The sequence below is a fragment of the Leucoraja erinacea genome, chromosome 2, assembly GCF_028641065.1.
Source record: "Leucoraja erinacea ecotype New England chromosome 2, Leri_hhj_1, whole genome shotgun sequence".
Lineage (NCBI taxonomy): Eukaryota > Metazoa > Chordata > Chondrichthyes > Rajiformes > Rajidae > Leucoraja > Leucoraja erinaceus.
In genome coordinates this window covers 61,800,246-61,813,162 of record NC_073378.1, presented here as the reverse complement: position 1 = coordinate 61,813,162, position 12,917 = coordinate 61,800,246, and the positions used below count along the sequence as shown (strand labels likewise).

Below are 12,917 nucleotides of genomic sequence, written 5' to 3'. Positions count from 1 at the left end.
ATAAAAATGTCCATTGTAAACAATGAAAAAACACATAACTATATGAATTAATACTTTCATCCTTTTTCAGACTTTCAACAACCTGTGATAAATCCAAAGACTTTCAAGGACTTGAAAAACAGTTTCAAATTCAAGGACTGTCAAGGACCTACAAGCCCAGAAACAAGTACAGGTGCACAACCTTTTATCCGACAGCCTTGGGACCAGACACTTTTCGTAATTCGGAATTTGTCGGCCTTCGGAATGGAAATTTTTTAGCGTCGATTTTAATGGCTGGCTCAGTGCTCGGCTCATATCCGCAAGGTCGCGAGTTTGCGCCTTGACCCCGGCAGTTCCTCGGTCACGAGTTTGAGTCTTCAATGTAGTTTTTTCTTGCAGAATAAATGTCTGAATGAAATGCAGTGTGTTGAATGAATTCCTGAATTTGTAAATGTGACCGCAGCATTGAATCACCTCTCGCACTCATGTCACCCTAGCGGGGCTACATGCCCTTAGGCGGCCTAAGGCGACATTTTCACACTCTTATATCCGTGTTCAGCAGAGGTGATGTGCGTTTGGCGCCAAACGCGAGCTTTGGTGTGCAGACGACATCCTGGAAAAAATGTCCGGTTTCTTCCAGGTAGGCGATATACCCTCCCGGGCAATATACCCTCCACTTCTCTTTTATGAAGGGGATTTAGTTCCCCTTTCTTCCAGGACCGACTGGAGGTTCCGCTGTCACCTCTGCGGGCCACCCTCAGAGAGCGCTCACTTAACTTTGTCTTGGGATTCCTACTCTCCCGCGCAATGTACCCTCACCTTCTCTTTTATGAATGGGGATTTAGTTCCCCTTTCGTCGAGGACCGACCGGAGGTTCCGCTGTCACCTCTACGGGCCGCCCTCGGTGAACGTCCTGTCTCCCTGTCCCTGGGATAGCAGGGGGCGATCAAACAGCACAATACCCCCCTCCCCCTCCAGAGGAATCCGCTCCCCGATGAGCCGCTACGGCGACAAGTGGCAGTTCGCCCACAGTCCAAACTGCGCGACCCCAAGAACAAGACGTACCTTGCACACCATCAGCTTCTGCCCCTACGGGGAGCGTGTTCCTCTGTAGTTGGAGCGGGGCTGGGCTGGAGTTGCTGATCTGGGATCTCCGTGCTTGCAGCGGGCCTGGGGGTCGGTGTCCCGATGAGGGGGCACAGCTCGGGCTGTGGGCAAACTGCCACTTGTTGCTGCAGCGGCCCATCGGGGAGCGGCTTCTGGTGGTCCTGATGTCTCCCGCTAGTTTGCAGTTTTCCTCTGGAGTTGGAACGGGACTGCTGCTGGCTGTGGGTCTCTGGGATCTCCGTGCTTGCAGTGGGCCTGGGGGTCGGTGTCCCGTTGGTCCTGACGTCTCCGGTGACTGGCATTGTATGCTGGCATCGCCGACGTGAAGACAGTACAAAGCCCCCACGCCGGTGCAATGGGCGGGGAGCTGGAGAGGGGAGGAAAGGGGTCACACACATGGCCGGGAAGCAGAGGGGTGTAGGTGGGGTGAAACTGAAGGGAGCGACAATCTTCTGCTCCCTGCCCGCTGAGTTAAAAAGTTCCCACGCAAGACTCACGATACACTGTGTATCGTGAGAACTTTTTAACTCAGCGGGCAGACAGCAGCAGATTGTCAATTATTAACCCTCCCGCACAATATACCCTCACCTTCTCTTTTATGAATGGGGATTTAGTTCCCCTTTCTTCGAGGACCGACCGGAGGTTCCGCTGTCACCTCTGCGGGCCGCTCTCGGTGAACGTTTTCAAGGACCTTTCTTCAAGGACTGAAAAAATGTCCGCTATTCGGAGGTTTTCGTTATTTGGATCTTCGGATAAAAGGTTGTGCACCTGTAGTTTGATGATCGCAAAAGTAGAAAGTGGTGCTTTTTTGCAAGCTGGTCAACAGCACTTACATTCTACTTATGCCCAACAAGCAAAAACATAAATAAGGATGGCACAGTGACACAGCAGTAGAGTTGCTGCCTAAAGGGCCTGTCCCACTTGGGCATCATTTATGCGACAGGCCGGCAGTTACTGTCGTGCAAAAATTGTCTAGCAGTACGACAGTCGCGCGCAAAGTGCTCTTGAGGGCCCTGCTTCTTTTGGGAGCCATTTGCGATGTCATTTGTACTTAGTCCGGTCTCCCTGGCAAGGATTTTCCCAGTGAAAACATTTTAAAACTACGCGCGCTTTATACCCAGGTGGTCACGTGGTGTGGCGCTCAAATGGAGCGCCGATGGCGTACGGGCTGCTCATGGTTACGGACGTTGATACACGGTGATGCATAATAAATTAGCATAGGCAATGTTCCTGCGTAACCATGCATCACCACGCCGTCAGTATGTCAGCGTACGCCATCAGTACGTCAGCGTGCACAGGAGATATGTCACCCAGGTGTCGCGCGAGGATTTTGAGCATTCCAAAGTCCTGGGGCGCCGCACGTCACCGCGCGTCACTGCGCGTCACTGCATACGCCACCAAGCCTCACCACGCAGCAAACGCGCGCCAACAAATTTTTAGGATGTACCGTAAATGACGCGCAATTGATACCCAAGTGGGACAGACCCTTTACATCGCTTGCAGCACTGGAGACCTGGGTTCGATCCTGACTGCGGGTGCTGTCTGTATGGGGTTTGGACATTCTCCCCGTGACCTGCGTGGGTTTTCTCCGAGATCTTCGGTTTACTCAAACACTCCAAAGGCATATAGGTATGTAGGTTAATTGGCTTGGTGTATGCGTAAATTGTCCCTAGTAGGTGTAGGATGGTGTTAATGCGCGCGGATCGCTGGTCAGCGCGGACTCAGTGGGCCAGAGGGCCTGTTTCCGCACTGTATCTCTAAAACTAAACTAATAAAAAACTACAACTAATTCAAATCTGAAATGAATTAGAATCCTGACACAAGGAAAGGGAACATGCCAACCCGTAATTATGAAAAAAACCATTAAAAATATCCACCTCTTACGGGAATGCCCTATTGTCCCCAAACTGTGCGGGGTTATCATTGGTTGGTGCGGACTCGTTGGGCCGAAGGGCCTGTTTCCACGTTGTATCTGTAAAGTTTAAATCTGTGGATGTGCCATTAATGGTAAGATGGTAGTGTGCCCAGCAAAGTAGACGTGCATGTAGGTTAAGAAAAATTGAGCCAACATGAAATAAAAAGAGAAAATGGAAAATGCTCGAAAAATTAGACATCATCTCTGGAAAAATAAATAGTTAACATTTCTGATGAGGGACCCTTCATCAAATCTGAGAAAGGGTGAAATAACTTAGTCTGGATAGCAATGGGTGACAGCATGGGTATTATTATGATATAGTTAACACGTGGCAGATGAGATCAGTAACCATGGTGGTGTAATTTGTTGCTCATGTGGTTGTGGTACACCAGGACATTCGCTAAGTAGGTCAGATAAAACAGACAGTAGAAAAGAAATAAGGAAAGACATGCTGAAATGGTTCTCATACAAAGAGCATGTTTTCTAAAGTTAGAAAATTCAATAGTATGTCAAGCAGGCTGCAACATGCCCAACTGCAAGATTAAGTGTTCTTCTTCGAGCCAGTGTTATGCCGCCTTATAAGTGGTATAGGCCACAAAATATATTTTTGTTTCTTATTCCTGCCATTTGTTTACCCATTTTAGGACCATCAATTAAGTTAAACAAGTATGATAAACACATGGAAATTAATCCGTTAATCTTTTTGCTGCATTAAATTTAGCCGTTTTACATAATAAAAACATAAATAATTGAGTATAAATACATTCATTTTACTGGTCTCTCAATCCTGGATCGTGCAGATAGCCACATGTGGAGATTGTTGCCTGCAATGGGAGCTCCCTCTAGGTTCCGAACAGTGCTAAAGCAATTGTTTTTACTAACAGGCCATTTAGCATACCATCAAGAACCTGTCCATACTGATTCCATTTACTCGCAGTTGATCCTACTATGCTTGCTTATTTAAATGCTTATACAGGCGCTTCTTCAGTGTAGTGAGAGTACCTTTTCAGGCAATGCAATGCAGACTTCAACCACCCTCTGGGTGGAAAAGTTCTTCCTCAAATCTTCTTTCAACCTCAGTCCCTCACCTTAAACCTATACCATATAATCTTGGGTACCTTTGCCATATGGAAAAGTTTCTTACCACAGACTCTACCCAAGCCTCTGATAATTTTGCATATTATTATCTTGCTCCCCCTCAGCTGCTTCTGCTCCAAGGAAAACGAATGCAACTTATCTAGTTTCATAACAGAAAGTTCTTCCAGCAGTTCACTTGTTTAACTCTCTCTCAGTCTTGATGCGGCCTCTTAAAACCAAACTTCAAATATCCCACTACCTTCACAGATGCTGGCTGACTCAGAGTTCCTCTAGCAGCTCTTTTTTTTGCCTCAGATTCCAGCATCTGCAGTTTTCTCTGTCTTCCTTCAACAGTATGCGTCTTGTATTCTACCCTCACTTTCTTTATCAATCTTTTGGTCTACAGAATTCTGAAAACCTTATGTTTTCTGCTCTTTATAGCAATGAAAAAGTATCATATTAAGGAAAAGGTAAGATTTAACATCTCTAGCTAGCCATGACCACACTTCTGTTAGGGTTTTGATGTAATAAACATTTGGGGTTGGTGATGGCAGGTCGAGTGGGATCAGCGACATATACAGGGCCAGTCACATGATCTCCAATGCATACAATCTGTAGTGAAAACATTAAAAAACAACTGAACTGGCATCTAATACAAAAGAAACAGGGTTTCAGGTTCAAGTCAGAATTGAAAAGAGAAAACAAGCCACCATTTAATAATAGACGTGGGCATTTGCCAGGGAAAGAGCCCACCAAAAACCATGATGGAGTTTGGTAGCTTTACTGAGATTCTGTAATTTTTGGTTCAGTTGGAATCTAGCAAATGGTAAATTAGGCACCCTGGCCAATTGTTACTGAAATAATATCAGTTAGGAATGTTAATGTGATATTTTTGCTTTCGCAATCATTAGAATCTACAGTTACTGCATAATGTTTACTGGACAAACGAGTCAAGTAAAAAAAAGTACATACAGTCAGTGAGGGTGAACAAAACAAGGGGGCAAATGCAGTGCTTCAAACCACACTTTGTTTTGATTTTTAAATCACTCGACAACCTTACTGTTTGTTAAACATTACCAAGGTGAATATTTGTTTGGTTCTAACTTCTGTACTTTGTTGTTATGAGTGTGCTAATCTTCACTTATTAACATAAGAACACAAGGATTAATTCTTAAAACTGCTCCTGCTTGTGTCTAACCATTGCAGTTTGAAAATCCAGATAAATGCATAGATTGGGAAAAAACCTTTATGTAAATAACAAAATGATAATCTGCATTAGTTTTGTTTCTCACATGTGATTTAATGGGGACAGTGCATTATGCAATATTCATAGTGGACTATATAAGCAAGGCAAAACATTTACTGCTTTATGAACTTAATAACAAACACAAAAATAATGTCACTATAGAAGAAGAATGCTATGCTGACAAGAAGGCAACCACTCTGTGGCAAAAGCACATTGTATACTTTAAAAAAATGAAAAAAATCAACCAAACCTGTTCTGGCTTCTGTGCCCAAGTGTAAAATAGTCCGTAAGTACTTTTTTCTCTCGAGTTGGTGGCTGCTTTGCTTGAAAGAATGTGTGGTGTTCTACACAAGATTTCCAGAGAATTTTACATGCTCTATAATTGAGCACATTAAATCCAACAACACCCTCTTGGGAGTCCTTCTGTCAATTAAATAAATAATTTAATAAATTTAAGCTTCTTTAATAAGTCTTGTGTGGTGTTCATGGCTATTAAAATAGGAGCAGATCACACGCACTAGCTTCTCTCTAGCACTACCCACATTACTCCTCCAAGGAGTGAAGAAAGCGAATGGTATGTTAGCATTCATAGCAAAAGGATTTGAGTATAGGAGCAAAGAGATTCTACTGCAGCTACTATTCCGTATTGGTGAGACCACACCTTAGATAATTTTCTTAAAATTAAGCTTTGCAAAAGGGTTTTTCCTGGAAATCTGGAAATATTATTATCTGTCTCAGTGTTCAGTTGATCAAATTAACAATTTCAGGAACCAATCATAAAACATAATGCAAATTTTCAGAGATATTGTAAAACTGGTAATCCAGTATTCAATTGCTCAGAAATCCTGACGATTCAGCATCTGACTTGCTAACAAATTTGCAACACAAGCCAGGGGTCCAGAGTGCAAGTGGGGTGTGAGGACAGAAGTAGATGTTCACTGTGAGGACAAGCTGGAGACTATGGTCTGAGATTGCAGCCAAAGCCAGGGTTGAGTTCCGAAACACCAGCAGCCAGGAACAAAGATAGATTTGAATCTGGAGCAGTTGTACATTTCCTGTTCCCTTTAAATTAACTGATTTCCCTGGAAAATTTGCAGAAGAAGAAATAATAGTGTCATTGCAGTAGGTAGAACAATCCATAAAATCTGCCAGCCAGTCACAACCAAAGATCTGGGTAACTGGTTAATCGAAACTTTACTATAGGAAGATATGGTATGCTCTCACCCTCAGTTCATGTTTGGTATCATTCTCCTTTCCCTCACTAAAAAGATACTAGGGATGATCAGTAAGCCAGATCTCAGAACCGTGTTCTGTTGAATCTCAATTTCTGCTAAATTTATTTTCCCATTTAGACTAAAAGACCCATTTCACATTGTTAAATGTAAAAGAGCCTAAAGCCTCTCTCCCACTTAGGCGATTTTTTCGGTGACTACAGGCGACTAGGCTGGCTCCACATGGTTGCGGGGTGATTGGTCATGAGTAGTCTCCTCAAGTCCCCTAAAGAGTCATAACGTTTTTCTGGTCACCGCTGGATTTTGAAATACTCAAAACTTTTCAGTGACTGTGGGTTTGACGAAACTTGTTTTCTCCTGTCGTAGGTGCTGTCGTAGGTTGTCGCCAGGTGCTGACTTCGGTGAATTCCATTGGTGACTACCTACGTCAACCTACCTCAACAGGTACTGGCAACTAAATTGTCTTCAGTTGTCTTCATTTGTCGCCGACAGGGTCGTTGCTCGTCTTAGCTTGTCGCAGGTGGACGTAGGTTGACTTTGGTTGTCACCTTTGTGGTCCTAGGTTGTCGTAGGTGGACGTCCTAATGGGTCGTCAGTAGCTTGCCGTAGCTTGACGTCGACTAGGTGCTGGTTGTCGTAGCTTTTCTAGGACATTGTCGTGGGGGGGGGGGGGGGGGTCCAGTCAGTTGTCAAAAAAAACGTCTAAGTGGGACAGGCCCTTAAGTACTAAAAAGGATAAAAAATCTCAAATGCTAAAAATGTGAAATAAAAACAAAAAAATAACAATGCAGCTGACAAGCAGGGAAAGTTCACTTAAGATTTTCGTTACAATCTTTTACACTGGATTAAACAAGATTTTAACTGAGGCTCAAAAAAAAATAAATTATATGGTTAATGACTGATTTTCTTTCCACATAGGCTGCCTGACCAGCTGCGTATCTTTAGCATTTTTGGGGGTATCTTTAGCATTTTTGGGGGGGGCTTATAATCTGGTCTGTGACCAGATTCCTAAAACTTCAAATCATCAAAGGTTAACAAAAGTGCAAAGTGCTCTGTGCAGTTTGTACCACATCAGAAATAACATTTTCAAAATTATACCTCAATGGGGAGGGGATTCAGGATACTTGTTGTATTTAATTTACATAATCGTGGAGTTTTTGGAAATTTAATTCCTGCTAAACACCACCCGATTGAAATGAAATTTGACATTTGTGCACCTCAATTATCACATTCACATTATAAATACCAACATAGTCATAACTGGCATTTCTCCAAAATGATTACTGGCAATATCCCAAGACGTACTACTCAACATGAAAATTTGCAAACTGCAGCTACATTTATTGTCACTACCAAGCATATTTTCACTGTATAATACTTACAGGTTTTTGCCTAAGCTGAATGAAAAATCGTTTCCTCTTGAAAGAAATCTTCGTTATATTTACCCTGAACATAAGAACATTCTTGTTACATATTCAGTGAGAAAAAAAAGTAGTTGCCCAACTATAAAATTGAATGTTCAGTTGCCAAAGCAACATAACATGCAATAAACTGCTTATAACATGCTGTAAATATTCTTTCAAGTACAATTATTTGAAACATATGAAAGTTGATGAATTATACTTTGTCGACCATTATTATTTCATCATATATATCTATCTATATTACTAAAAGTCTGATCTTGACCGCTTTTGGTTCGCTGTGGTGTGATTTCCGAGAGAACGCCACCACCTACGGCCGTCATTTTTGGCCAATCTGCTCAGAGCCCCCCTCCGCCTTCCGGGACCGGAGGATTTTTCCCATCCATAAAAAATCAGAGCAATATTAATGTTTAAAAAAAATCCCCATTCTCTCTGCTGCCTCCGCTGGCAGCAGGGGGGGCGGGACTATAAACCCCAGAAGTGTAGTCCCTCACTCGGTCTCTGCCAGACCCAGGAAGCGAGAGGGACACAGCTCTCTGAGCTGCAAATAACACTGAACGCATGTGTACTCCACGGTGAGTCCCCTCGATGCGGTTGTAAAGTGGCTGCTGCCCAATTGTTTGCCTCGCCTTTTTAACGAGTTTGTATTCACAAAATGAATTTTGGTTGTCGGGTGGCTGCAGCCCAATTGTTTGCCTCGCCTTTTTTAACGAGTTTGTGTTCACAAAATGAATTTTGGTTGTCGGGTGTCTGCAGCCCAATTGTTTGCCTTGGCTTGGCTTTTAAAATCGTTGCAACAGTTGGCTGCCAGCCCAAGAATCCATTCGGCCCACAATGTCTATACTAACCCTCTGGAAAACCAGTACCTTCGGCCCGCAACACCCATACTAGCGCAACAGAAAGCACCCCCTCCCCCCCTCCCTCCCCTGGCAAGCAATATTGGAATTGGTGGAGAGGTGGAATATTGCGTTGGTGACCAGTGTGATGCTAGACACTTAGTCTAGTAACTTATAAAACTCTGTGTGTGTGTGTGTGTGTGTGTGTGTGTGTGTGTGTGTGTGTGTGTGTGTGTGTGTGTGTGTGTGTGTGTGTGTGTGTGTGTGTGTTTTCATATGTGATTCACATCTCCTCGAAAACCCAATGTGGTAACGGTGAAATGTTTACATATTCGGGTAGAGATTTACCGCATGATTTCAAAAATCCCCTCATCTGAAAATTTGATTCATCACGGGAGACAGCCTCCTCTCTGTCTCCTCTGCCCAATCGTCTGTCACGCTGGTAGGTGTGCTTACCCTCGCGAAAGTGACGATCGACCGGCCCTCTGCTGTTTTTCACCGTCCTCAAATCGCTCCGGGCGTCGCTCTGGTCCACCGCGGCCGCAGCCTATCTCGGGCCCTGCGCCTGATATGGAGGCTTGCGCTCTACGACTTGGGTAGGTGCTGCCTCTACCCCCTCCCCCTCCTTCTCTACCCCCTCCCCCTCAAGCAGAGAAAGAGGGGGGGGAGAGGGAGGGGGGGGGAGAAAGAGGAGAGGAGGAGGGAGAGGAGGAGGAGGAGGAGGGGAGGGGGGGGGGAGGAGGAGGGGTGGGGGGGAGGGGAAAAGGGGAGAGAGAGGGGAGGGAGGAGGAGGAGGAGGGGGGGAGGAGGGGGGGGGAGGAGGAGGAGGAGGAGGAGGAGGAGGGGAGGGAGGGAGAGGGGGGGAGAGGATGGGGGAGAGGAGAAGGGGGTGGAGAGAGGGGGGGGGAGGAGAGGGTGGCGAGAGGAGAGGGTGGGGGGGGGAAGGAGAGGGTGGGTGGGGGGGAGGAGAGATGGGGGAGTGGGAGGAGGAGGAGAGAGGGGGGGGGAGGGAGAGAGGAGGGGGGGCATCCTCTCTGCCACCCACCCCTCTCTGCCCCCCTCTCTCTCTCTGCCCCGCCCTCCTCTCTGCCCCTCCCTTCTTCTCTGCCCCCCCTTGCTCTCTAGGTAGTGGTGAATATTGGGACATATGGGTGAGTGGTGGAGTATTGCATTTGAGAACCAGCCCTCCCCTGTGACGCCGTCCCCCCCCACCCCTCAATCTCTACCCCCCCCCCCCTCTCTAGGGGTATGAGGTAAAAGGAGCGAATGAATAGTATTCATATAATATCAAAGGGGGGGGGAGGGGGGGGAAAATTGTGTGTGTGTGTGTGTGTGTGTGTGTGTGTGTGTGTGTGTCTGTGTGTGTGTGGGGTGTGTGGGGGGGGGGTGTGTGTTTGTGTGTGTTTGTTGTGTATTGATTTACAATTACGTTAAACACCATACTACTAATCAGATCTGTTCATTACCATTCATGTTTTATGTTACTTTTCTGAAAAGAGTAGTACATACACAAGCAAGGAACATTATCTTTAATGTCTGGATATTTTTTCAATAGTTTAAATAGGAAAACTTTTTTTTGACTTCCATCAAAGTGAGGAATGTGGAGGAGTCACTGTCGTGGATTAAATGTATTTTGTGTGTTCTGTTGCTTTTTATTGGTATGACTGTATGGCAAATCAAATTCCTCATATGTTCCAAAACATACTTGACTAATAAAGTATGATTATGATTAAAATGTGGAAAACCACCTATCAATATTTGAGGTCAATCAAATATTTGAAAATTTTAAAACAACTTGTTTTCCAATTGTTTCAGCTCGAACCAGAGAAACTAAGCATCACATTTATTTAGATTGGGAGAGGCTTCTGGTTGCATTGCTTCTTTAATTAAACAAGGCTTCCCCTGTGACAACAAAATTGATTAATGTTTACGAGAAAGTAGTACATAATTGTTTGTGGAAATGAGCCCCAGAATAAACAAATACTCTAGCAAATGTCATAAAATAATGCTCATCAAGACTTTTCTAGTTGATTGTCATCACAACCCCTTTAACATAAAAGACAATGCTTTTCGAAGAAAATACTTACTAGGTATAGATAAGAAATATTCATTCCAAAGAAACATTATTCAACGACAAACAATTTAAACTTTACAGTAATGAGACAAATAAAAATACCAGTAAAGAGAGAAGCCAACAGGCAATGGTTACCAGGGATAAAAATTGATCCGAACCAAATTTCTATAGACACCAAGGCCTCCAGAAGATATTCCAATCTTTATCTCTAAATTTCCATGATCCTAAAATAAATACATCAATAAATCACTATTTTTCTTGGTCAATTAGATAGACACGTTAAAAGCAGTTGCATCATTGCAAATTATAGAAATCTACGAACAGCGTGATCATCTTCAAGAGAATTACACTATTAAATTATGGAGGCATTTAGGTTCAAACTGATCATTGCATTAAAAAATCGAGGCATAATGGGGAAGCATGACTTGGCAATTTACGTGAATTGAAATGTATAACATGTAGAAAACAATACCCAAGGGAGCATTCCAATCCTCAAGTCTGGATGTGACAAGGGGATGAAAGCACACTTGAGTAACAGATGGGCTGAGATGCCAGCAATGACGATGAACGTTATAGCCGTGCAATTAGTGATCATTAATTGCAAAAGCGCAACAGAGTCAATAAACAGGTCAGAGCTGTGCACTCTAGAAACAGGTCCGCAGCTCAACTTATCCATGTCAACCAAGTTGTCAACCCATTTGCCGACATTTGGACCATGTCCCTCTAAACATTTTCTATCCATGTACCTGTCCAAATATTTTTTAAACATTGTATAATTGTATCAGCCTCTACCACTTAACATAGAAACATAGAAACATAGAAATTAGGTGCAGGAGTAGGCCATTCGGCCCTTCGAGCCTGCACCGCCATTCAATATGATCATGGCTGATCATCCAACTCAGTATCCCGTACCTGCCTTCTCTCCATACCCCCTGATCCCCTTAGCCACAAGGGCCACATCTAACTCCCTCTTAAATATAGCCAATGAAGTGGCCTCAACTACCCTCTGTGGCAGAGAGTTCCAGAGACTCACCACTCTCTGCGTGAAAAAAGTTCTTCTCATCTCGGTTTTAAAGGATTTCCCCTTTATCCTTAAGCTGTGACCCCTTGTCCTGCACTTCCCCAACATTGGGAACAATCTTCCTGCATCTAGCCTGTCCAACCCCTTAAGAATTTTGTAAGTTTCTATAAGATCCCCTCTCAATCTTCTAAATTCTAGAGAGTATAAACCAAGTCTATCCAGTCTTTCTTCATAAGACAGTCCTGACATCCCAGGAATCAGTCTGGTGAACCGTCTCTGCACTCCCTCTATGGCAATAATGTCCTTCCTCAGATTTGGAGACCAAAACTGTACGCAATACTCCAGGTGTGGTCTCACCAAGACCCTGTACAACTGCAGTAGAACCTCTCTGCTCCTATACTCAAATCCTTTTGCAATGAAAGCTAACATACCATTCGCTTTCTTTACTGCCTGCTGCACCTGCATGCCTACCTTCAATGACTGGTGTACCATGACACCCAGGTCTCGCTGCATCTCCCCCTTTCCCAATCGGCCACCATTTAGATAATAGTCTGCTTTCCTGTTTTTGCCACAAAAATGGATAACCTCACATTTATCCACATTATACTGCATCTGCCAAACATTTGCCCACTCACCCAGCCTATCCAAGTCACCCTGCAGTCTCCTAGCATCCTCCTCACAGCTAACACTGCCCCCCAGCTTAGTGTCATCCGCAAACTTGGAGATATTGCCTTCAATTCCCTCATCCAGATCATTAATATATATTGTAAATAGCTGGGGTCCCAGTACTGAGCCTTGGGGTACCCCACTAGTCACTGCCTGCCATTGTGAAAAGGACCCGTTTACTCCTACTCTTTGCTTCCTGTTTGCCAGCCAGTTCTCTATCCACATCAATACTGAACCCCCAATGCCTTGTGCTTTAAGTTTTGTATACTAATTTCTTATGTGGGACCTTGTCGAAAGCCTTCTGGAAGTCCAGATACACCACATCCACTGGTTCTCCCCTATC

General features: G+C 44.3%; 1 protein-coding gene across 4 annotated transcripts in view; it reads right to left on the bottom strand.

Moving 5' to 3' along the window:
* The window catches only part of LOC129710598 (tyrosine-protein phosphatase non-receptor type 3-like), a 161,648-nt gene that overhangs the window by 88,800 nt on the left and 59,931 nt on the right, over positions 1-12,917 (bottom strand). For all 4 annotated transcript variants that reach the window (XM_055657732.1, XM_055657723.1, XM_055657741.1 and 1 more), the window contains 3 exons: positions 11,023-11,111; positions 7,939-8,002; positions 5,575-5,747 (listed from right to left, as the gene is read on the bottom strand). In XM_055657732.1, coding sequence (XP_055513707.1) covers positions 5,575-5,747; positions 7,939-8,002; positions 11,023-11,111 — 326 coding nt within the window. The remainder of the gene's footprint in view (positions 1-5,574; positions 5,748-7,938; positions 8,003-11,022; positions 11,112-12,917) is intronic.